This window comes from Platalea leucorodia (assembly GCF_965183815.1).
Source record: "Platalea leucorodia genome assembly, chromosome: 9".
In the NCBI taxonomy this organism is placed as follows: Eukaryota; Metazoa; Chordata; class Aves; order Pelecaniformes; family Threskiornithidae; genus Platalea; species Platalea leucorodia.
The window spans coordinates 35,731,802-35,757,779 of NC_138831.1; the positions used below are offsets into that span (position 1 = coordinate 35,731,802).

General features: G+C 37.7%; 1 protein-coding gene across 1 annotated transcript in view; it reads right to left on the reverse strand.

Moving 5' to 3' along the window:
* The window catches only part of LIPC (lipase C, hepatic type), a gene marked incomplete at both ends in the record, with an annotated part of 86,992 nt that overhangs the window by 4,079 nt on the left and 56,935 nt on the right, over positions 1 to 25,978 (reverse strand). Inside the window, 6 exon segments of the mRNA XM_082322817.1 lie at positions 29 to 149; positions 3,858 to 4,100; positions 5,516 to 5,749; positions 7,732 to 7,849; positions 10,531 to 10,710; positions 12,329 to 12,516. Coding sequence (XP_082178943.1) covers positions 29 to 149; positions 3,858 to 4,100; positions 5,516 to 5,749; positions 7,732 to 7,849; positions 10,531 to 10,710; positions 12,329 to 12,516 — 1,084 coding nt within the window.

Sequence of the window (25,978 nt, forward strand, 5' to 3'; positions counted from 1 at the left end):
TACAGTGACATGTAATATCAATACTCACAGTGTGGTGGGAAGGTTTTTAGCATCATCTTTAGTGCCTGTCAGAGAGATGGTAAAAGCTGGGTCTATCTGCTTGCCTTGGATTTCATTGATGAAGTGGATCTTGAACTGGTAATGATAGACTGTAGAAAGGAAGAATTTGCAAAATGTTGAAATTAATGGTCAAAGAAGCAATAGATTTCTCAGGCAAAAGAATTTTGACTTTCTGAGCAGAAACTTGATTGATACTCTATTTTATTTTTTAAACAAATTTGTTGCGATTAAAACATCGTCATTTTTTCTGATTGTTGCTGTGCTGTGTGATCCCTTAGGGATAGGGGCCCTGTTGCTCCAGTAAAAGGACGGAGAAAAAAGGTAACCTGGACTGAGTTCCCTTTGTAGGATAAAACATTCTTCCATGGGAAATATTTCAGCTTTTCTGAAGTTTAATTGTTAGAATTTCTGGCAAGCCCTCTATCTAATCACCAGACAAATCCTTATGACCGGACATGGCTAGAGATGTATGATACAGATTGAAGACCTTATGCAATGTAGTCAGGCTTTTTCTCTGATCGGCTAGAAAATTGCCCTGCAAAACAGATGACTCACAAACTTTTCTTGACCGCATAATGATACATTGTGCTTAACATGCATCCGTTACCAATATGACTTTGTTTAAGCACTACTATAAGAAAGATGTCATTAATACTTTGAGATTTGGTGGGTTTCTAGAAGAAGTGTTTTGCAAAGTCTTTGAATTGAATATTGTCAGAATGAAGACTGCCTGAGAAATCATCAGTGTACTGATTATGAGCAGTCTGATATTTAATAAATTATGAAAAAAAAAACAAACCCAAACCCAAACAAAAAACAAACCAAAAAGCCAAACAAAACACAAGACCAACATACAGTTAAAGGCCATGTGCACACAGATAGTGTTAGCTAGATTTGAATGTCCAAAACTTTTCCATCTGGTGATTCTACCAGCTATCTTCTTGACAAAACTGATAGATCTAGGTGTTAATTAAGAATTTCTATTAACAAAGACCACAGAGTATTTGGAAGAATTAGGGGTGTTGTATTTATCCTTGCAATCTGGACAAGTTACACATGGGAAACTGTTCTGGTAAACATAATTGAATACTAGTTTTTGAGTAGAAAGTTGCTCTTTACTCATTTTCTCTCCTCACCCCCTTCAGACTTCACTACATCTGAGAATGGCTCCACCATACTGCTAAGTGAGTCATCTTTTTATGTATATGCACAGATAGAATTTTTTTGTTTTTTGGTGCAGCTCTGAGTGTTCACAATGGAAGGTATTTGCTAGAAAAGCTGTATCTTTTTGTGGTTGTTTCATAGTTATTTTATCTTAGTGAACAATGTATTTTCTTTTGAAAAGGTGTCACTCAGTAGAAAACAAAATGGCTGATTCTGTGCTGCAAACCTGATGAGGACAAAGTAGTCAGAGAGGCTTGTTTACAGATCAATTTTATTACTATCCTGTCTTTCTCTGAGTTTTCTCTCCATGTAAAAATTGATTGTTGTAGTGTATGTTCTGATAAAGCCTAGGCTTTTCCTGTGGTTATGATGCTCACTTTAAGGAAAAGGTGAACATATTCATATAAAAACTCTGACTCAGGGTCCCATCATGGCTTTATTATAAATGTTAACTTCTTTGTAACAACTATTTTTTTGTTTGAACTGGATTAACATATGGTCCAGAATATAATGCCATTAACTTGAAAAATGAAACATCACATTTTGTGAAGACACAGAGGATTATGAAGTGTAATGCTGAGTTTCTCAAATTTCTTCTGTTTGGGCTTCTCACATGATCTTCAAACATTTTTTTTTTTAAGAGCGTTACAAAGATGACTTTGTACGCACCCTCCCACAGTTGCTGCCTTGTTTGGGAACTTTTGTGAAAGGAAACCATTGTCGGGGGCACTGATATCTGCATGTGCGCCAAGAACGGTTTTTTGAAGCAAAACCAGTTCCAAGCAGAAAAATGCAACATGTTTCAAATTGAAATCAAAGCCAATAAGACACAGATATTTTACCACAAGCTGAAACTATCTCTGTGTCCAGAGAAGAACGCAACAGAGGGATCACATTTCTGTGCCCAGGTGTGGTGGTAGCGGATGCTATGTCCTCAGAGCAATTTGCTTTCTTGGTTCTGGCGGTGACCCGACTGTATTGCAGCTAAATTACATTGGGAACTAGACACAGCCTCTAGAATTTCTAATTCTACTTCAAGTAGGCATTCTAAGAGGCATTTTAAAAAGTAAAAGAAGCGATCCAGCAGGTTCAGCTGCTCTGAGTATGTCAGGGCTGAGCAGACCCCTCTGGAGTCATCACCGTGTGCTTCAGAGCTGTGTTAGTGGAAGACTTCCAAAATTATTTTAAAACTACTTGAATTTTTTTTTTTTTTTTAAATCTGTGATATTGCAGTTGAGTACTGGGCACTGTGGGGAAACAAGATGTGTAATGCAAGCAGCATTTTTAAGCATTTCTCCTCAGGACTGGAAAGCCCTTAAGCGTCCATGCCAGGGGTTCACTGTTGAGATTGAAAGTGCTTCCCCAACCCCAACGTCTTGGGCAGGGGACAAGCAGGCTGACCCCCTCCAACAGGAGGGAGGCACCCCCTTTCCAGCTGTGCCAGGCAGAACGGGCCAGCCCCGGCAGCGGGCGAGGAGATGAGGGACCCCCACAGCTGTGGGGCTGTTCTGGGGGAGCCTAGGGGCAGGCGGGGCCCTGGCACTGGGAGAGGTGTGGGGCAGGGCTGTGGCGCAGCAGGCGCCCAGGTGCTGTGGGAAGGGCACCGGCCGCTCGGCGAGGAGGTGGGCGCACTGCACAAGTCTCCTCCATGTCTGGTGGCCTGCGGCTCTGAGCGGGAGCCCTGCCCGGGCTGTGCCGTGCTCTTGCTTGCTGCATGCCTCATCGATAGCCAGGGAAGGAGGTAGTGAGGAGGAATGCCACGCACCAAAAGTCCCTGCACCAAAAGCCCCTTGGAAGAAGCATGTCCCTGCCATTCATCCCACACAGTCCTGCTTGTTCTTGCTTTAAAATGTACATAAACCTTCCCACTGGCAGGTGAATGTCTGTTCAACAGCAGCAGTCGCCTTGTGGGCTCTCTGACAGCTGAGTCGTCACCAGCCTACAGCCAGGCCATTTTGTAATGGAGAGTGGCAGATAGGCCCCGTTTCCCTGTCAGACTACTTCTCCTCTGTCTGGTAATACGTGCAAGAAACCACACTGATTGTCTCTCTGAGCTTAGAAAATTGTTACTTTGTGCTCTTGATAAAGTAATTTAATAGAGATAAAGCTAGAGTACCAGTCACTTTATTTTCGTGCTATAGTTCTGCCCTATAAAAGTCCATGCTATTCTGTTGTCTATCCATTGTTTGAAAAGTAATAATTTATATGTTATCTTGTAGACTAATTGCAGATAAAATTTTGGCAAACTTGGAACAGGAAGTTTTACAGGCCTCCCAGAGCAATTATGCTGCTTTTTTGGCTTGGCTGTATGCCTGCATGTGTTATAACAAACTTGCACGGGCCAGTTGTAGGAAAATCCTGTAGATCAGGACCCTAAGCATCTCTGAGGCCTCGGTCCCACAGCTAGCCTGTGGCAAGCATGCAGCATGCTTTTTCCCACAGAAATATTAAAAGTCAGGATCTTGATGAAAGGGCATCAAGATGGCCTACTGGGATTCTCAGTTGTCTCAGCAAATTGATTAGTCCCATAGATTTTATAAGCTTTAATAAATGAGTAAACAGGATCACAAAGCTTAGGCAAATTCTCACACTTTGTGATCAATCTGGAGACTGTAACAAGTATTCCCACAAACCTTTGAAAGGCATATGCGCTCTTGTTTTCAAAAAGAGTCGTCTGCTTTTTGGGAGCCTTTCCTCCCTGATGTTGTAGCCTAGTGTGTTGCACCGGTTCTTTCTACAGCTGAGGCACATTCCCTTGTTGAAAGTATTGATGTCGTTGCACCAGTATGCTGTGCTTTGCTTATCGTTGTGAAGCAGAGAGTCGATGAACAAATGAACTGACCTCTCATGGGCACATTTCACAGTTTGGGTGATGCCTGAAAAATTGCAAACAACAAAATTTTGAATGCCCTTGTTCCTGTTTACAATTTCAACTGCAGAGGAGTACAGTAACCAACTATAAACATATGTTATTTTTTTTCCCCCCACCCCCTTTACTTCTAAAACATCATGATTTTGCCTCAGAAAACATACATTGTAGCAACTTTACTTTTAGGATCATCCAAAAATAGTTTGGGTGAACCTATATGGTAATAAAATTGAATAATTTGCTGCTTAAACTTCTCTAGTCTGACTGTTTAAGACTGTAAATATGAACCTTGATTTCATGGTCCTGGCTGTTTTGGTCAATATGAAACACAACATGAGGCTATATGCAGTCTTTCAGATAATGCCACGTTAAAGACAGCAGTCTCATTCTGAATGGTTGAACATTGTTGTCTTTTGGATGCTTACGTGGTAATGCCATATTTTGTCCCTATCAGAGTGACAAACTCTCATTTTGAATTGAATTTTGCTTGCAGCTACTACTGGGTAAAAAGGAACAAAAAATGTATTAAATACATCAAAAAATTATTAAATACATAGATCTGCTGTTATGAGAAGTATGTATCTTTTTCTTCCTTAAGTGTCATCAAATTACAAAAGTTATTTTCTTCTGTGTAATTGGGATATATCATGATGGACTGTTTTTATGTTTTCACTGATAAGCTTTCTAGCTGATGCTTGGTTTCACATTTGTCATGAATTATCTGCTAACAACTAAGGCCTCCTTTTAGATAGTGTGATGATAGTTGAGAAACATTTTTGCAATGCAGTATGCTACGTGAACAGTACTCTTTTGGGGTTTTTCAGTGAACAGTCCTGGTTGTCACTGTGCATCAGTACCTTACCTTTTTTCAGTACGTTGCATCAGTTTCTCTGTATGCTTATGTTTAGGTACATTGGAAATAAGCTTCTATATATGAAACCTAGCCTGGAACACTGGCAGTCAGGTCCTAGAGAGAGCATCATCTGCGCAGCTGAAGGACAAGGAGTTGGGAAAAGCTGAACTAAGGAGGTGAGTAGTACAGCCCTGTGTTTTATTTGATTTGAAATAATTAATTGCACACTAGATGAATCTGGCTTAATTAGAATAAGTTTTCTCATTTCCTCTACTGCTAAAACAAATACCTTTGAAATTTGTCAGAAGTGCTTGACAGCAGGATGCTCATGGCCTCATTTTCAGAAGTGCTAGGCAGCCAAAGTCCTTACTGGAGTCAGCAAGAAGAGTTTGAACTCAATGCATGTAAAAACCAGATAACCAATTTCCAGAAAAGAAATTTCCTTGCATATAATGGAGATAATACTCCCATTAGATACTGTTTAAGACCATAGAGATATGTAAAGCTTCCCAGAGATACTGTCGGAGCAGCTGCAATGCTGCTTCCCATTTTCCGCCATTGTCTCTTACCAGTGATTCCGTATTGTGCAATGTGGTTATAGACGTGCATGATGTGACAGCCAGGCTGAAAGGTGCCTCCATTGGGATAAAAGTCAAAATGAGCCACAGGCTGCTTGATGCCAACACTGAGGCCCATGTGCTGTTTAGTAAATGTATGAATTGCGTCTACGAAGTTTGCATCATCTGGAGATAAACGGTCTGTTGGCGACATTCCTTCAAACAAGGGACCGGCAGGGTCAAGGCCTGCAATAAATGCAAACAATCCAGTTGTGATATACTGCAGATGGGTTGTTCTTTTACTGTTATGAGAAAATAAATATTTAAAAACAGACAGCACTGGTACTTTACAAGGTCTTTCACTGACAGAAACAATGCTAGGAACACTTGTCCCGCAGAGGGTACGTGGTTACACCAAAAGGTAAAGTAAACACAGGCACTGTAATAAACAGTAACTGCTACATGCACAAGGACACAGGCCCAGAGATAGATGTGTTTGTTATAGACAAACCATGCTCCCTACTGCTTTGTCACTTGAGGGATGTTTACTTAATTTCGCTCTTTCATACTCTAGAGGTCATGCATTTCAGAGGCCCTTTTGAAGACACCAATCCCACAACAAGGTTGACTTTTAGCCCACATTTGGGACCTGAAACTTTATAAAGCTTTGCTTATTTCTTAAAAGAGCTATACATCTGCTAGATGTTTTTTATAATCATTTTTCAACTTTAAAAGTCTTAAGGCAAATTATTATGGTATTCAGAAAAATAATATTCCACTTAGGGAGTCTTGCTGACTTTTAGTTTGCTAGATATTTTTGTGTGGTGCTCTTTTTGGTTGGGAACTGATTTATGGAAAAGGACTGCCTGTGTAGTTTAAAGCGGCCTTCAGCTTTCAGGACAGGCTTCTAAATTTGAGATTCTTCAGTTGGTACTATGGATTAATGTAGTTGCGTAGATGTAACTGGACAAGACTAATAACGCAGACTACAAGTAGGGGTGTCACCCTGAAGGCATACATTTCCTGTTATTTTTAATAGCTTTTATCACTGTGAATTTTTGGAGCTTATTGTTACAAGTCTGAATAATTTTTGCTGAAGAATGCATATAGCTATTACAATAAATAACGTGTTTAAATGTTTTTTACTTATCTGTTATCAAGGTCTGATGTGGCTAATATGGCTTGCACAAGCAGTGCTGATGAACTAAAGTCCTTCAGTGTATACACAGGTGTAATATCACAACACAGTGTATATACAGGTGTAATATCACAACACATTGTATAAAATCAGCTTCTTGACATGCAGGCACTGTCACAAGAGCTGATTATATAAGGGCTATGGTATGTGGCAATGAATTCAAGATTAGAATTGAGACTTCAAACTACAGTCATGCATATTTGCCTCACTCCCAAATCAGATTAAAGTAAAATGTTTTCTCTGATAACGTAAATGTAGCTGATGTGGGCTTCGCATAAAATGCGCTTCTGTTTTGGTTTTGTTTTTTGTTTTTTTTTTTTTAAGCTGTCACTGTGCATTAGATGTGGTACTGTATACAGTGCATCAATAACCTTATAAATGTATTTTCATTACACTCATAATTAGTACAGTTACAAAACATTACAGAAGGTTCAAAATGCCACTAGTCAAAACAATCAAGTGCTATGTTTAACTTTACTTCAAGCATCTCTTAGGGATACTCTAATGATAAGGTTCTTGTAAAATATAATCCAGGACTATCATTTTTGCCACAGGACAACTGACTTCAATTCACAATTTACTTAATGTAATTTTCTTTTTAAAATGAGTTACTAACAATGGACAGTGTATTTGAATGGCTTTGGGTCAAGATAGTGACCAAAGATCCACGGTTAGAGGCTAACGCTCAGTTTAAGTTGTTACTGGGAATGGATACAAGATAAATTCAAGCAACATGCAACTTGAATCTTTGGTTTATGATTTGTAGTCCCCACTCCATATTCCATATTCTATATGTTATAATTTGGACTGAGGTAGGAAAGATCAAAGCTAGAAATACTATGATACTTCATTTTGAAAAGTGTTTTCATTAAATTTTCTAAATCTAATTTCTAAACCAATGGGATGAAACTTCTAAATTGTGGCAAATATTGCTATTCAACAGCTAAATATTGATATTACATTGATATGTCAAATATCTATGTCACTTAAATCAGTTGACTGTTACATTTCTTAGTTTTAAGTCTTTTACCTGTAATTCTTCCAATCTTGTTTGTACCGCTGATATAACTTCCAGCAAATCCTGAAACATGAGCTCCTAGGCTGTACCCAATTAGATGAGCATTGCTTCTGGAAAATTGAATGGATTCCTGGAAGATAGTGGCAGCTTGATTTAGATGCAGAAAATGTGAAAAGTAAACAGTGAAATACTTACTACAAGCTAGGAATGCCATGAATTACAACACAAGAAATTTGTATGTTGATGATGGAGGAAAAATGAGGTGCATGGATCATGCACTAAATTTTTTGCTGGCTCAATGTTATTCCTTGCCTCCTTTTCATGCAGCAGGAAAATGCCAAACATTTGGGCACTGCCACTTATGTGCTATGCTCAGGAAAACCATCAATGCAGATAGTAGGACTTTTGTTGCTGTTTGTTGCAAGTGATGCAAATGTGCATTGCCTTTTGTCTGCAGCATTTGACTTTCCTGTGACTATAAAATGGATATCCGTCCTTTATCTTCCATGTAAAATAATCCTTTATAGAAAGTGCCTTGCTTCTTTTGCCTGAGATACTAGCACAAGACAAATTAGAAGCCAAAGTATCAAAACACTGATCAGACATGCTAAGTGATACCGCAATGACATTTCTTGGACCGATTTGTACAAAACTGAGTATCTGATCTGAAACAAAGCTATTGAAGCAGAATTGGCCTCAGGCCCTTCTTCCTACCTAATCAATACTATCTAGATCTTAAGCATTTCACCTGGGCTACAAGGCTCAAAGTTTTTCTGACTTGTAAGGAAAAATGTGCCATATTTTTCTTTCAGGAAAGGCAAACCTCTTTTAATTTCATTGTGGATATTGCCTGTCCCAGTGGAGTGGCTTTGCAGTCTTGATACTTCTCTCTTGTAAGATGAGGTGAAACTTGGCAACCTTCTTTTGAAAGAGGCAGCTCTTAGAAATCACAAGATCTGACCAATTTTCTTGGCAGGTCTGATTGAGATGGATGCTATTGAGATTGTTACTGATCATGCCCTATTAACTCTTTGACTAAGAGTGCTAAGATTTACTTCATTTTTATTCTTTATTAAAATCTTGCACAGCACTGCAGTTTTTGTTACATCCATTGAGGATATTTCAAATACTCGCCTGTGTGTAAGCAGACAGAAGCATAACAGAAAGATAGTTATGGGAGTTGGAATTAAGGGGGTTTTAACTGTTAAACTCAGGAGGGGTGCTTCTCAGCAGAAGGAAGGTTTACTGCTTGAATACACTCAATTGAATGCTGTGTAAAATTTATGGTATATTTAAATCCTGGAACATACCATAGTACAAGAGCAGCTGCCTACAGTGCTGGAGCAAGGAGTCATTTATTTAAGCCTTGATTTGTTTGCTGACACTGGAGAAATCACAGACTGTCTTTGTTGTTGACAATGTGATGTGTCCTGGGAACTGAACAAAGTCCACCGTTTGATTCATTCAATAATTAATCAGCTTCAAAATATGACTTTAGGCTCCAGCAACTTAAACTACATTTGACAAAGAGCTAAGGTTTCTTGTAATGTCACAATGGAAAAATAGTGACTCTGGTTCTTCTGTCCTCTCTTTTGTGCCTGTTGTCCCTAACTGGGCATGGTATCTGAAAGCTTCTAGCCCTGCCATTCCTGTTGAAAGCAGCTTAGCCCTTCAGTGGTATTTGCTGCAAATCTTTCAGCTTTGCACTGTATTTCCCTTCCACCTTAGGCCTCACCGAATTTAAATTAACGTATTCAAAAATTCTTTGTGAGGTATGGAAGTATAATTTCATTTCCAATCAGGTAGCTTAAATTAGTACTAGAGATAGATGAAATAAGAGATGCTTAGGGCGCCTGGTTTGTATGAGTTATTCTCATTCTAGTGTTTGCTTTCTGCTTTTTCTTAAATAGTGCTGGAGACCAGTGATCCCTTGCAAACTTGTCTGCAGCCTTTTCAATCCAGCCATGACCACTGCTCCCTACATAGCAGGAGTTTTGATAAGTAGTCACTACATTAGCGTGGCTCTACTCGCTACTGCCTCCATGTCATCTGCTTTGTGAGGCATGTCTGTCCTCTTAAAAGGTCTCCCTTTACATTCTGGATCTCTAAGCCATTGTTTTAGAATAATCTTTGGAGAACTGAAGCAAAAATGAGACACAATGTCATGCTTGAATTCTGCATTAAAAGCAGAAATTAAGCCTAGATAGCATAAACCCATTTTACTGAACCTGCAAATCATAGAATCGTTTCAGTTGGAAAAGACCTGTAAGATCGTTGAGTCCAGCCATAAACCTAACATTGCCAAGTCCACCACTAAACCATGTCCCTAAGTGCCACATCTCCACATCTTTTAAATATCTCCAGGGATGGTGACTCAACCACTTCCCTGGGCAGCTTGATATCCAATGCTTGATAACCCTTTTGGTGAAGAAATCCAATCTAAACCTCCCCTGGCACAACTTGATGTGATTTCCTCTTGTATGATAATGTGTGCCTGTTTTCAAAGTGTGGGACTCTTAGCTGTCTACACACATGTTAATTGAAAAGCTAAAGTAACATGAAATTATCTCGCCTCTAAAGATATATCAAAATATTTTAATAAGATGACTTGCTTTTTTTCTCTTGTATGGTGAAAGTTTTATGAAGTCATATGAAAGTTTATGGAAGGAAAATTTGCAATGTATTAACGAAACGTAAGTGATTTCAATGAATAGCATTAACTAGCATAGGGTTTCGGAAAGGTGGTAGAACCATAAGAACAGGTAAATAGGTCTTTTCCAGAGAAACATGTGTTGATCTGGGGACTCTTACCTCCAGCCATTCCAGGAAGTCTGCTATCTCCTGACCTATGTAGCGTGTATTCTGTACGGCAATGGGATAGTGCTGGTGAGCAAATGTAAGCCAGTCTGCAATGATCACATTAATTTGTTTATGCTGAGACTTAAGAGCTGCTGCCATTTTCCAAATCCAACCTTCTAATATCCCATCCACCTGTTTTATTAAAAAGAAAAAAAGAAAAAAGGAAAAAGAAAAAGAAAAAAAACATTCTTCAGGGAAAGCAGTCTCTGCGAAATATTTCTTGTGAAAAGCTCAAGGAAACAAAAAACATCATATAAACAAGGAGGGCTTAATGCTGATAACTAGATTTTAGGGGCTTCAACATGCTTCAGTGCTGAGAATCTCTGGGGTTTGGACAAAAAAATCAAGAATCGGTATAAGGACTGTATAATATTTTATGTCTTGTAATATGAACTCTTATCGGTGAAATGATATCCCTAAGTATTTTCACTCATCCTGAGATAATTGGTATTACTGATTAAAAAGAAAGACAGAAATGCCCAGAAAATTTCTAATTTCATTCAAGAGCAGCTGTCCCTGTAAATTTAAGCTAAATGGGTTGGAGAGGGAGGGAAGCTGGAGGATTGCAGACCAGCAGGCATTTACCTTCTACAGCTGTTCCATTTTGAGATCTGGGGGTTTTTTGAGTCTTTTTTTAAGGACCTGCTCACAATTTCTTTACTAGCATCGAAGACTGCTTCTGATTTGATGGACCAGAATTATTATTTAATCTGTTAGATTTAATTGTTGCTCTAGTTGCATGTGTTTCCTCAGCTGACAGAACATCCTTATCTCTTCTGGTGTTTTAACAGAATTTGGGAGTCTGAGTTCTGGGTTTCCATGCATATTCCTCTAAGAGCCCAACACCTCTGCAAATTAAGTTAATATGAATGATAAACTTCAATGGCAGCAGCTTCAGGTCCATGGTTTGTCTTTGAGGAGGGTATAGGTTTTGATGAAATTCTTATTTGGGAGGCTTGGCTAAAGTAATCTAGGGCAATATTTTATCCAAAGTCAGCTCTGCTGTTATTTGTTGAGAGTCATGTGCATCAATGGTGGTGTTCAAAGTTTCTCTGCACATTCGCAGATGTGCAAGAAAGATCCATTTTGCCACCTTATGTGATGACATTGGTTCTATGACAATGAAGGATCTGTTAAAATGACATTATTTCTTATCCTGCCATTTCTTTGTCAGCTGAGAAGCTGATGAAAAGTCACTCTTAGTACTGCTATGCTTTTGAGAAAGGTTTTCATGGTGGATTTTTTTTTTTTATAGTTTAACTGGAAGCAGTTCAGTGATAATTCATTGACGTTGAAGGCTTCATTTTCAGCTGAAGGGGCTTATAGAGAAGTTCTTTTTAAAGGTGTATCTGCGAGAAAGGTGTGGGGAGATTGTGTACACTTCTTTTCAATAAGTCTGTAAATATCTGGCAGTGAACACATCAGAGAAATGAAACTGGTATTCAGTCCTCCAGAGGCATAGCACATTAATTCAGCTACTTGTTTGAACTCTGCTGGCTTTAAACCAGGGCTGAATCTAATCCTTGGCATGGGACTGCCATATGAAAAATTGCTTGTAGACTGTTCCTTCAGAATCTCAGTGGGGAATATTCACTTTGTATTATTTCTAGCCATGATTGCTACCAGGGAAATCTACCATCTTTCTAATCACAACCTTTCTTCTGAAGCTACTTTTGGCATTAGCATAATGAGGAGTAAAGTATATCAAATCAGATGTAGTTTGAATTAAAAATAAAATGTGGGTTCATACCGACCAGCCATGGACTATCATCACCAGAGGAAGAGAGGCATTGAAACTGCATTTGTCAAGAGTCTCCAACTGATTAAAAAAAATCTGACAGCCTTCTTCAGTTGTATCTGTATAGAGTCGAAATTTGGTTTCTAAGTTTTGCTGATCTTTCTTTGTTCTAGTGTGCTGACTCTGTGATCCCAGTGCCTCTGAAATGAAATTCATAACAACAGTCATAATAGGATGGAATCTAAAACCTGAAGAAGTTACTAGTGAAACACAGTTTGTAAGACAAAGTAAACTAGTAAGATTAAAACTCTAGCTGTGTATAATTGCTGCCTACTCCAGGTGGGCCCAAGCTGTACATTTTGGGTCAAAAAAGCGACCTCTTTAGAAGTTTGAGATGGTCTAGATGTACCTCTGAGTCCATCTATTTGAACAATAACAATTACACAGGAAATACTGATCTTATTGTTATGGGCCCTTATAGAATGCATAAGCATTTTAAAAACACAGTACAGGTGTTGTGACTTTACAATGTTAGTGCATGCACAGGCAAGCACATTCATAGGCTATTAACTCTGCAGGGCATATTTTACTAATGTGCGTTTGCTAGTAATTGCTGAGCAAGCATCAGTACACTAAAATAACCATTTTATTCAGGGTTATAACTCTGCTTAGAGACTTAGGTGACTGCTTAGAACTATTAGACTACCTTGTAAATGATTCTTTTTCTCTAAAAAGGCAAGATGAAATGTTCTTGTTCTAGTTGTAATATTTTTGGTGGTTTCATTTTTAGATAAAATAGCTTGGTACACATAGGACAGCACTTTCAGAAATGTCTATTGAGTACCTGGGATGGTATCTGTATTTAAGAAAGTGGGGGCAGGGTGAACTGTGGTCTTATCAACATTATGAACTTAGAAGGAAAAACATGAATATAGAGAAATTGCTGAAAAATGGAGTAAAGTAAAGCAGAAGCTTACAAAAAGCACATTGTGACATGCAAGCCTGCTGTTTCTTTCTGATAAGACTTCAGACTTTTTATTTATCTGAAAATAATCCATATAATAAAGTATTACTTAAGCTAGAAAAAAATGGGGATTAGTAGCAGAAAAGTTAGGGTGTGATGAACTAGACAATGAGAGGTTACAGTTCTTTGTGTTGGAAAGGAAACTTTTAGAGTGGAGAGAGTTTACTAGTGGAGTTCCTTGGGGACTGTTTTTTGGCTAATCATGCTTTAATATTTTCATTAAAGAAGCAGGCAGGAAAGGTACAAGCCTGACAAAATTTGGGAGGCATTTGCTAATACTGGGGAGACCAAAACATTAAACACTAAGAGCTAGATGACCTTGAAAATACAGCAACAGAAACAGGTAGAAATCTCATACAAGTACAAGGTCATGTAGTTGATAGGAATTTCACAATAAATGGGGCTCGTAAATTGGAAGCGACACAAGGGTAAAAAGACTTGACTGTAGTAATCAATAACAAAACTGACTATGAGTCACTGCTGTGATTTGGCTGTGAGAAAGGAAGACATAATTCCAAGATGCATCAAGGAAAATGTTTTTGGTAGGAAGAGAGAATGTTAGTGCCAATAAGTTAAGGCACTTACTAACTGCATACAGAACAGTGTGCATAGCTCTCATTACCAAGTTCAGGGGATACCAATTCAAGCTGCAACAGCAGCTCAGCAGCACCACTAAAATGGTCAGGGAGGAGGCTTTTGTTTTAATTAGACCTAACAAATCATGAAATATTCTTGGAGGTGAAAATGAAGTATTTTCTTCACTGAGAAAGTTGTTGAAATGATCTGTGTTGGAACAGAACTCAGATTAGCTGAATTTCAATTCTTATTTTTCTTGCATAAAAGTTCCTTAACTTTAATATTAGAAATATCGTATTGTATTTTATCTTCTAAGTCAACACATTTAATTTTTTTTTGTACATCACAACTCTTATGTCTCTTTTCAGAAAACATCTAAAATCCTATTCATTTCTGTATTATATCTGCAAATGTATACTGAGGTTCTAGGACATTGTTGTCTTGATAAGATTTGGGTAATTTACAAGGTACTTCTGATACATTTACAGATGAACCTTTATCCTGCAAGTGTGTTTAGTGATGGGGAAACTCCCATATTTATATATTTGCAGTAGTAGCATCTTACAGTGCACAGTACGAAGAACCCTGATGTGAAAGCATGCTGGTTGTAGATCAAACTGTATTTTGCCACATGTCAGTCTTGTTACAAACTTTATTCAAGGTTTTATTCTAGTATAATGATAAGACATGATACAAACAGCATATTTAATTTGATTAAGTGAATGGCAATTCTGGCAATAAAATATCCAAACTGCACTGGATGTGCACCGTTTTCTATTTGTTGCTAATTATTGTACATTCCAAGGTACTCCAGGCAATGTTGTGTTTCATAGCTAGGAAACATTATTGGAGAAAGTTGTTCAGCCTTTTACAAGAGCTGGAATTTTAAAAGCTTCAAAGTTAGCGAAGGTTTGGTTGTCAAAATTCTTAGCTTCAGTGTCTCACATTTTTCTTTAATGGGACTTTTAACTATGATAGCTAGCTAGGACTAAGTCTGACCATTTCTCTGTTACAATGTCTATTTAAGAGCATTTCTGTTGGTTTTTTTTCTGGGAGAGGACTCAGTTTCTGAAGAAAGTAATATCAGGAGAAAGTGAATCTAGATAGAGAACTGAAAATTGGGAAGACTTTAATGTTGATATTCTTAACCTCTGGTTTATTCAGGCTTTGGTGAGTAGTCTCTACACAAAGATAAGCATTGTGTTCTATTTTTAGGACAAAAAGAAAAAAAAAACAGTAACTTGTGCCTGTTCCATTGTACACATCCTTTCTTTGTTTGATGCCTTGTTTTCATTTTCTTTTCACTTTCTCAGTGTTTGTGCAATGCAAAGGCGCTTTGTCACTCTCCATATTGTTTGTACATACTACAGAAAACAAGGCTAATAAATAGCTGTTTTTCTTTATACATTGACTGTGAAAGTGCTTGTGGTGTTTAATGGGTGAGCTTTTGGCTGGCCAGTAAGTCTGAGAGAGGGAATTAAAACTGCAGTTTGAACTTCTTCATGGCTGTCAAAAGTTAAAAGTTCCGATTCGATCTGTTAATCCATGTAATGACTTGGAGAAGGAAATAGTCTGAAGAGCTTGACTTGTACAACAGACTCTTGCTAAAAATGTCATAACAGTGACTCAGTGACATAATCGAAGGGAACTGCAAAGTTTCATATGTCAGTTTACAAAAACAACAAAATAAAACTGCTAAAAATTTTCCCATGCTAGTTGCAGCTAAGAGTGCCAGGATCTTTCCAAAACTCCAAAGAGTTTCTCTTTGGACAATTAGTCCTTATCCAGGTGAGTGAGTTGCTGACTTAATTTCCTTTTTCTCTGAAAATCCTACTCTAACATGAATTATTTCAGGAAAGGCAATGCAACATGACCACACTGATCCATATGCTATCATAAATTACCTTCATGCAGAGCAGCATGTTAATCACGAGCAAGAAATGTTGTTGTGACTTCTTGATACCCTGGAGGAGATTCAGCCCTTTACCTTTGCTTACTTTGTGTTAACAATGTTTCTGTGAGGTGCAGTAAAGACTGTAACGGAATGCTGGGTTTGTAAATACCACTTAACTGTAATACAGCAAAGTTTCTTTTAAAATGTTTTGGGGTTAGTTTTGGCAGACAAACCAAAACACTTTTAGATTTGACCTGAGATAATTGTGTTTTGCTATTGAAAAGTAAAACCAGAAGAGTGACTCCCAGTTGAACAAAATGAAACAGTTTTTTTTTAATTGGGATTGAATAAATAAATAAATACACACCTACATACCTGGTTGTAGGTCTAGTAGCCATCTGAATGCAATGCCTATTGGGATGTGCAAGATAAGAGTTCAATTATTGTTTCTCACTGTTAGCATTTAATTATTATTCACCTTATTAGTGTTTATTGCTTTAGGTGATGCCTGTCCTGCTTCTAATAAAGTGAGCTCCAAACTATGATGAAAGGAGCATAGGGAGAATAATGAGAAAGCTACTAATTATGAAGAGATAATTTTTTTCTGTAAAAAGAGATCTTGCAAATAGTAATGATAATTCCATATGGACCAAACTTAGATTATTTGAACTAAATCTTCTATTTACCTGTAGAAGCAGGTTAATCCATGAGAGTGAACTTCGATTGATTCACCCCAAAAGATGAGAAAACATATGGTTTTCTTAACTATGGAATTTTTGGAGTCTCTTCTTTACGGATTTACGGATGTGATAGTAATGCTTTAAGACTTGTAAATGAAAACTTTACTGGAAATTAGACAAAGGTCTGGACGTTGGCCAGGGTTTGCAACCGTGAAATATCATATGCTTTTTTGCGGGGAGAGAGAGATCCAGAATCTAAATATATTTCTTTCTATATAATTTCTGATTGGGCATAAAAATACAACTACAAAATATCTGCTTCACACTACAAAATTTGCCTGAAGATGTGTCAGGAATGAGGACAAAGTATGGTAGGACTACATAATGTTAAGAGCAAAATTTTAGTATTTGCTAAGTAAGACATTTTTAAATTCATCTTACAGTACAGCATAAAAACTTTGATTAAAAGTGGCATTCCCAATTAAGGAAAGTAGCTCTTCTGGCTAAGAAAAATAACGTTCAGCATCCTTCTTCCTGTCATGGAACTCTACAGGAAGAGTTTCTCAAGAAGGTCTCACTGAAGAGGGTTGAAGAGGATGTTTCAATGGCAGTCACCTAATCCGTAGGCAATTGAAAAATTAAGTAAACCCGAAAGGAAGCTGAACTTTGGGCTACTGGTATGTTAAGGATACTTAAAAATCATACAGTAAGCATGCCTACACACCCCACTACCTAAACACAACATATTTTTTCTGATTGCCTTCTGACCCTTACTACAGCCTCCCTTCATGTTCATGAGTGAATTTGTCTGAGCCTTAATAAATCTCCTGTATCTTTTGGATGGCTTTTACTGCTTTTCACACATGGAAATGTTTCCAAAAGAGTGCTTATGTATTGTGACGTTATTTTATTGTGACCAGTATCCAACACATTTAAGAAACAGGTGACACAACTATTGTGGTCCCCAGAACTAGAGAATTCTGTTGTGAAATTGAGCAAAGGCAGTGACATGTTAGTGATTTTTGTCTGGGCCATGAAAAGTGATGTATCACAGATCGCGTCATTTCCAATAGCCAGATTTTTTTTATCAGTTAAAAGAAGAGTTAATGACATGGAAGCATTCAGGTCTCTCAGTTTGACAAATGGTTTCCTTAGAGCTATTCTTGCTAGAAGCATAGTTGTCAGTGTTCCTGTTGGATATGGAAAAATCTTCTTCACTAACCCCTTTTACTTTGTTTAGCAGTGCCTGTCATAACCTCCAGACTGTGAGCTTTCTAGGGAAAGCCATTTTCTGCAACTGGCACAAAATGACACAAAGAAATATTAGACTGTTAGAACGCACATGGTAAAGGACTTCTAAATCCGAAAATCCTGCAAAATTTAAGCAATAGTGTGTAAAATGTAAATAAATGGTGTGTTTCAGTTGCTCTATGTTTACCTAATCACTTTATATCTCTTTGGGCAAAGTTTCTTGTACAATAGCTGACGCAAAATCAGGACTGGACTTCTGCTATTAAAAAATGTATCCAATCAAAAAGATTATGGGAATAGATGGGAAACATTAGGCTAGCGTTTGTTTGCTTTTATATTACTGATTTACAGCAGTATCTTGAAGCAGGGTGTGGTCCGTTCTGTATTCCGTTGAGATTGGTACATCTCATGTAGTTCCTAGGTGAGACCTCTAAAATATGGAGTGTTTTTTTGGGGGAAATCTAGGTCTTTTTGGTTGCTCCAGAGTCCCAGGCAAGATAAGGTAGTCAAACTAAAGTTTGTTGATTTCTTGGTATATTATCATTGTGCTTAATTTTTTTTATATCCTCATGCAGTTCCTTTGTGTTTTCACTCTCCTTAACTTGCTCACCTTGCCAAATGAAAAGTAGGTATCACTCACAAAAGAATGAATGAAAAAATAGCAAGCAAATAAGAAAAATCTATAGCAATTGGATTAAAAATTGAGATCTCTTTCTAAAGAGACTTTTTGGAAAATGCTTCCTTTCTGTTCAAGTTTAAATGAATAATGAGTAGCCGATAATTTCCTCAGCGTCAGATGCTCTATCTGAAAAGTATCATAGTTTTCTGAACTGTCATTTCTTGTTTCTCATGTCTTATATGCATGCACGCATGCCAAAGATAAGTCAACAAACTCACCATGAGTGTAGTTTGTACCCAAACAGCACTAAAGGGAGAGGCTGTTAACTAACTGTTGTTAACCCTCTGTTAATGTACTTTTAACCCTCTGTTGAAATATCCGTGAAGAGGAGAGCACATAAAACCATGCCATTCATACTGACTGTCTTCCCTGTGTGTTTCATGGCTTTCAAATCATCCAGGTAATGCTACTAGCGGGTGGCATTAGTGACTTTTGGAACTGGAAGAAAGATGTGTTTAGAAAGAGGCTAATATAAGAATTCATTGGAGCTAGTACCCTGTCCTCATTGGTGAGACAAGGATACTGTCAGTGGAAGGTGTGCATACGAGTGCCTGTTCAAAAATTAGCTCCTTAGTTATCGGTGATGATTCTGTCTGTCTGCGAATCTTTGCCATTAAAGTGCAGAGGATATATTTTTTTTTCTTTGAAAATCAGACCCATCCAATGTCTACCAAAAGTCAAATTTTTAATTCTCTACTAAAACACGATTAACATTGGGAAATCTTTTTTCTGGTGTCTAAATACAGCTAATCTTTCCTGAACTCATTGTTATCAGGTGCTGCTATCATGCTTTGAAGCACTGTGGAAGATGCAGTGGTCTGAGATAATCCATAAAAACTCATCCCACAGTTTAACAAAGGGACGGTTGTTCTGTTCCGCTCTCCCTGGCCCTCCCAGGTCTGTGTTCTTTATCTACCTGGGCTATTTGCGGAAGGGGTGAGGAACCTGGAAGTTTGTTTGCAGATGTGATTAGCAACTACAATGTTAGAACTGTCAGCAGAGATCCATATCCCTATCATTTTCTGGTTACTTCTATTCAGCTTTAATTTCTGGGTGCAGGGAATTGGAGAAAGCAGAGAATGTAATGTCTTGTTCAGTAATAGCAGAACCATGATTTTTAAAAAAGTTATTAACATGTTAGTAAGGAGTTTAGACCTAGATAATATTTCTCCCTCTCTTTTTGAAAATTAAAATGCTTTCCAAAGGAAAAGTAATTTGAAAAATAGCCAGCATTGAATTCATGGCATATACAAGAACTGTAAAGTATATTCAGAGTATTCAGTACAGATCATTGTTTAGTAGAAGCTGTTTGCTTGGTGGTCGAAGACATAAAGAAGTGCAGCCTAATCTCAGAAGCTGCTTATATCAAAATAATTGATAAGATACCCTTGTCAGTTCATTTTAAATTCTCTACTTATGTACCTCCTGCTGCTGTTTGTTTGAAATTGCCTCTCTTGAAAGCATTTGGGCAGGTGGTAGAGACAGATAAAAACAGTTTCAGTTCCTCAGAGTGCCTTAAATGGGAGTATTTGGGGATCTGGAGAATAAAATGAGAACATCAAAACAAAAGTCTTGCTAAAAAACCTTGGAAAAGATGATGAAACGGATTAAATATGGTCATGTTTCAGTTTCCGCTTGCTGTTGTGTGTCTCAACTATTCAGAGACATATCCCTTAAGTCAACCATGAATCAAATAATGCATTTATATTTAATGATTGCAAAAGATGGAGAAAAAAATGCAGTGTAACCTGTCCTTCAAGAGACAAAAACTAGTAGGTTATCCTTTTGCTTTCCTCTAAAATGGCTGTTTATTGTTTATATGTATTAGAGTATGTATTTTTATTCCTCTTCTTGCTAAATTTGTGTTTCTGCCACTGGTTTTGAACACCGGGTTGCCTCAAAATTCTCCAGAGATTCACCTCTTTTTGATTCTTGTGCCTTACTCTTTTATTCTTTCTCTTCCCCATAAAACCCTTTTTTACTATGTGAAACTTCAAAACTTATTTTTCACATATCCTTTATTTAGAATCAAGTATTGAAGTGATGGTTGGAACAGAAGGCAAAGAAATAACACCCACCCTCCAAACTGTTAACTGTTCCTTTTGTCTTTTTATACCAGGTGAAAACTTCATGGAAGAATGCTGATTCTCAAAAGCTTGATATCTTTTTTATTATCTCATTAAGTTAGGTAAATAACTTTTCCCTCTTTTCTGTCCTTCATTGTGACATCATTTAAAAATATTAGTTAGTTCTCCATTAAAAATGTGAGTTTAAGTACAATAAGCAATAAGCTTGTGAGACTGTTGTTGCAAAGATCAGGGAAACCAGTGCACAAAGAAACCAGCAGTGCTTCTTTGTTTAGAACTCAGCTGCTGGGTTCTGGGCTGATGCCCTGTGCAGATGCCCTGTGTGGAACAATACATCCAAATTTCTCCTCTCTTGAAAAGGGTGCAGAAGGAGGCACCAACAACACAACTATTGAATAGCTTGCATTATTTATGGGGTAACAAATATGCTGTCCTCCTAGTTTCCTCACCTGAAGTAAAATACTGCTAAATATGAATGCTTAAGTGCTATTTGTGCAATGTTTAATTGCTAAATTGAAATTAGTACCCCAGTGGTTTAATCTGACCTAATCTGAATTTCATGAACAAAAATACTGGAAAATCATTACAGTATGTCTTTCCATGAGTGCTTTGGACTAGCATACAATCTAGATCTCAAATTGTTACTGTAAATTAATGTTAACAAATAATGATCTCTCCTCTATCTGTTACCTAACCAGAACTTTCATAGTTTCAAGTAAGATTTAAAAGCAGATAAATGTTGGAAAAAATATTTTTGCCCTTCATGAAAATGCTTCCTTTCAAATATACACGACTACATTTTTTTGGCCAGAGTTTCTGTCAAGGTATTCACATGCCTGATTTGGAGCTTGCATTTCCTTTTTCTTGATATTAAAAGCAAAACGAAGAAACAGTCACAAGCTGCCTGGATGAAATATATTTGTTTGTACGATGTTATCAGATAGAGGAAGGGGCAAATGAATAATGACAAATGTGAAGTTAAATAGTAAGGACTCTTCGGCCAGGAGACAAGACAACTAAGAGTGATATTGATGGAGGTCTATAAAATCATGAATGGCATGGAGAAAATCAAGTGGGATCACTTGCATGTCTCTCCCAGTACAAGATGTGAGGACTATTTTGACAACAAAATATTTTGATAGCAAAAGACAATGAAATGGTTCACCTCGAGACATGTAGTTAATCTGTGGAATTCCTCGCTGGGTGTGATGTCTGTATTAAGCATTTATATAAGGTTAGTTGGAAACTGGAAGTGTCTATGTAAGAGAAATACAGTGAGGATTACTAAACACATAGACACCACCACTTACTCAGGAGATCTGTGAGTTGAAAATGGCTGATGACTGGGAGTGTACATGGGGGAAGTGCTTATATGTATATGTAAACTTCCCCTGCTAAGTATGCATCTGCTTTTGACCACTACTGCAGGTGGTTGAACTAGATGAACCTCAGGTTTCATCCACTACAGCCACTCTTATGTTTGATGTAGAGCTACCCGGCATTACTTTTTACTTATATTTTGGCTGTTTTTTGAAACAGAGACAACCTGGGAAAAATAACAGGTTTTGGGAAATATTTCAGTTGAATACTTTTTTCTTTCCCTCTTTACATCCAAGTTATCAGTGTTAATATTTGCTGTTGTTCAAAATTATTAATTGTCTGGAACAATTTGTTAATTTTTAGTAATTAAAAAAATAATGTTGAAATCAGAATTGATCAACAGCATATTTAGGCTAATTCATGTTGAAATGTTTGGAGTTTTGATTTGCGATTTTGTTGCTGTTGAAGTTTTGCCTTTTTATTTAGTTTGGGCTGGAAAAAGTTCTTGTGATATGAAAATATTTTCCTGTTCAGCTCTAGTAAAAAGTCAAGTCAGCTCTTACCCCGGAAGAGGTGGACAAGAGCTAAACAGGAAATATAGATCAAAGGATTCAAAACTGTACATGTACTTGCTCATAACATCATGATTCAGAGCATTGTTTTCTTCAAATTTATTTCTACAGGACCAGGAGAAAACCTCTATTACTTATGTGCATATCCCTTGGAACCATTTCACATATACTGACACTATCATGACAGGTGTAAATTTTGATTAAAAAAAGGACAATCTTGCAAAAGATAAGATATTTTTGGAGTTGTATATTAGGATAGCTGTGCTGGAAGTAGGAGTTCATTTTCTTCCTATGGCCTTACTTTTTTAGCTGTGTGATCCTGCAGTGATCACTTGGCTGGTGCCAACTTGCTATGTCAGAAATTCAGCATAACTTCCGGATCACAGCATTCTGTAGGACGAGGAGAAATCAAATATATGGAGCAAGAATGTGTGTTTGAAGCTCAGAAAAAAAATAACGGGGAACTTACAAGAATGAGAAGATAAAAATATTAGAATCTTTAGAATATTAGTGCAGGAAGGCATTACTGAGTGAAAGTTACTTGCTGGGCGATGGGACAACCTTCCAGGCCAAACTGCTGCATAATAGCTACATTCCCTGGAAGGCAGAGCCGAGCTGGTAGGTGGTGGGTGCAGGCACAGTATTCATATGCACAGCCAGCCTTGTCTATACAGGAAAGTTAGTGAATTGTAGGTTTACTTATGAATTTTTGGTACTAGCTATTCTCACAAACTCCCCTTGTGAATATTTATGCATGGCACCGCTCTGATACTTAGAAAAAGACAAACGCCTGTCTCAGAGTTTGCAGAAAGGCAGTGGGAAATGAAGAAGTCGGTGGTGCATGGAAGATGATTGAGTGTTGCAGTGGAAAGGAAGAAGAAAAAAAAAAAAAGGGAATTTGGATGAGTTTTAGCCCCAGGACTGTAGTAACAGTTACAAAGAGATGAGACAGCTCTCCAGTGCCAGGCAGCCCATTGGCTAAGTGGGGGAATCTGCCTAGCTTCAGTATAATTAAATACCACCCTGTCCAAGTGGCCTTTTGTGCTGGTTTTGGCTGGGGTAGAGTTCGTTTTCTTCATAATAGCTAGTATGGGGCTATGTATTGGATTTGTGCTGGAAACAGTGTTGATAACACAGGGATGTTTTCGTTATTGCTGAGCAGTGCTTACACAGGGTCAAGGCCCTTTCTGCTGCTTATACCACCCCACCCGCGAGTGGGCTGGGGGTGCACAAGAAGTTAGGAGGCAACACAGCTGAGACAGCTGACCCCAACTGACCAAAGGGCTATTCCACACCATATGACGTCATGCTCAGCATATAAAGCTGGGGGAAGAAGAAGGAAGGGGGGGATGTTTGGAGTGATGGCGTTTGTCTTCCCAAGTAACCGTTACGTGTGATGGAGCCCTTCTTTCCTGGAGATGGTTGAACACCTGCCTGCTGATGGGAAGTAGTGAATGAATTCCTTGTTTTGCTTTGCTTGTGTGCATAGCTTTTGCTTTACCTATTAAACTGTCTTTATCTCAACGCACGAGTTTTCTCACTTTCACTTTTCTGATTCTCTCCCTCATCCCACTGTGGGGGTGTGAGTGAGCAGCTGTGTGGTGCTTAGTTGCCAGCTGGGGTTAAGCCACGACACCTTTGTTCAACTCAAGGAACGGGACTAAGCATCCAAAGGTCTCAGTCTGAGAGTGGTGACTTGGCATCTGATCCCTTAAAATTTTCATGCTTCCAAGAAACGTTTATTTTAGAGGAAATATTGGGAAAATTTTTAAGGATATGTTCTTGGGAGCAGTATTTTACTTTAATCACCCTCTCCTCCCTTTCTTCTTGTTTCCTTTTTTCTTGCTTCTCAGTTATGGTCCTGTTTTTTTCCATTGTGTCCTTTGATTTTTTTTTTTTAATAGAGTTTTTTTATTTTTACTGGTTTTGTCTGAAAGCCTTAGTTAAGTCAAAATAGCTGAGGGGAAATTCTGTTTTTGCAGCACATAGGAAGTGTTTGCTTTGACAATCACTAGGTGTGTTCATCTAAGCAAGAGTTTGCTAGTTTCACTGATATGGTATCAAAAGGCTTCGATCATTTTAAGTATATCCTGAGTTTCTCCAGACTCATCTTTTACAGTGGATGCCTGTGGTTATTTCTTCTAAAACCTTTGCAGTGCACACTGTTTACAAAAGTTATCTCCATGCAATTATGTCTAGAAATGGGACTTCTTATTAAACACTGAATTAACTTTTTTAAAAATTAGACTCTTTAAGAGGAAGGAAAATTTACTGTGAACTGTGAAAGTAGATTCTGCATGCTAAACAATTCTCCATACTAAACCATACTAAACCAAACATAAAACATTAGAGTTTTTATTATTGCTGTCATAGATTATTTTTTTTTTTACGATTTTCCTTGTATAGGTGAACGGAGTCCAGAATATAACAATTGCTATCACTTCAGCCATAGTTCGAAAAAATTTCTGGAGTACTTTTGTCTAGTACTCTAGTGCAACTCTCTCTTTTAGTAAAAGTGGTCATGGAATGGTGTCCTACAAAGGTTTGTTAGCGTGAGTTTGTGGTGAGCTGCTATCAAAATTGGCAAAGCTGTTGCTGAGCTCTGCAGACTCCAGGAGTCCTGTGAAAACTATTATGCAAGATATTATTTTGTGGAATACTTAATACTATATGCATTGTACAATGCAAAAAGTCATTAAAAAGATTAACAGCATATAAAACTTTCATTAGGAGTTTTATCCCTTTTACCCGTAAGGCCAGACACCCTTGCACACTGTGATTCCAATCATAGAGACAAGATGTATAAAATGATCAAAAATGTATTTTAAAAGTCATGATGCTAAGGTCCAGTAAGCTAGATGGCTAGGCAGCTGATTTGCGTCCCATTCAAAGCCTTAAATCTCAATTTCAAGTGAGAGAAAGCTGCCTCTCTGCAGCACTGCAAGGGCACGCAGCGCTGGAATTTTAACCTGCTATTACAGTGACAGTGAGAATCCTGTTTCTGGGCTTCTGGTTTTGGGTGTAAAATTCCAAATTTGGGATGGGGAGGGAAAGAAATACTTGTTTTGTTCCTTGATGACTTAAAAAATTGTAGCTTTTGAAGCTGTTCCGAGTCCAAAAATCTGGCAACCAGTAGCAGTAAATATGTATTAGAGGGCAGTAAAGTAGTACCTAATGATATGTTAGAGTATAATTTGGATCATAAGTAACCATTATAGCTATGTAATTTGTATAATTTTCTTATGTAGTGTTGTGTAAAGTGCATAGATGCACAGAAACCTACATCCAGGTATTTATAAAAATCTATACACAATTGTTAAATGCTATGTATAAGTACTACAATGCTTATATGTACTTGATAAAGTATATGACATTCCCCTCATTATTACATCATTTAATATGAATGAAATATTACTTTGGGCATTTGTATTAGAAGGTTCAAGTGTTTGCTATTCAGAGACCATATACATAAAATGTCCATGAATGTTTCTAAATCTTCACTGTGCATCCATGCATTGCTGAACCCTTTTTCCAGGCCCAGAGCGTGCTGCTTAATGCAGGTGAAGGACATGCTAACAG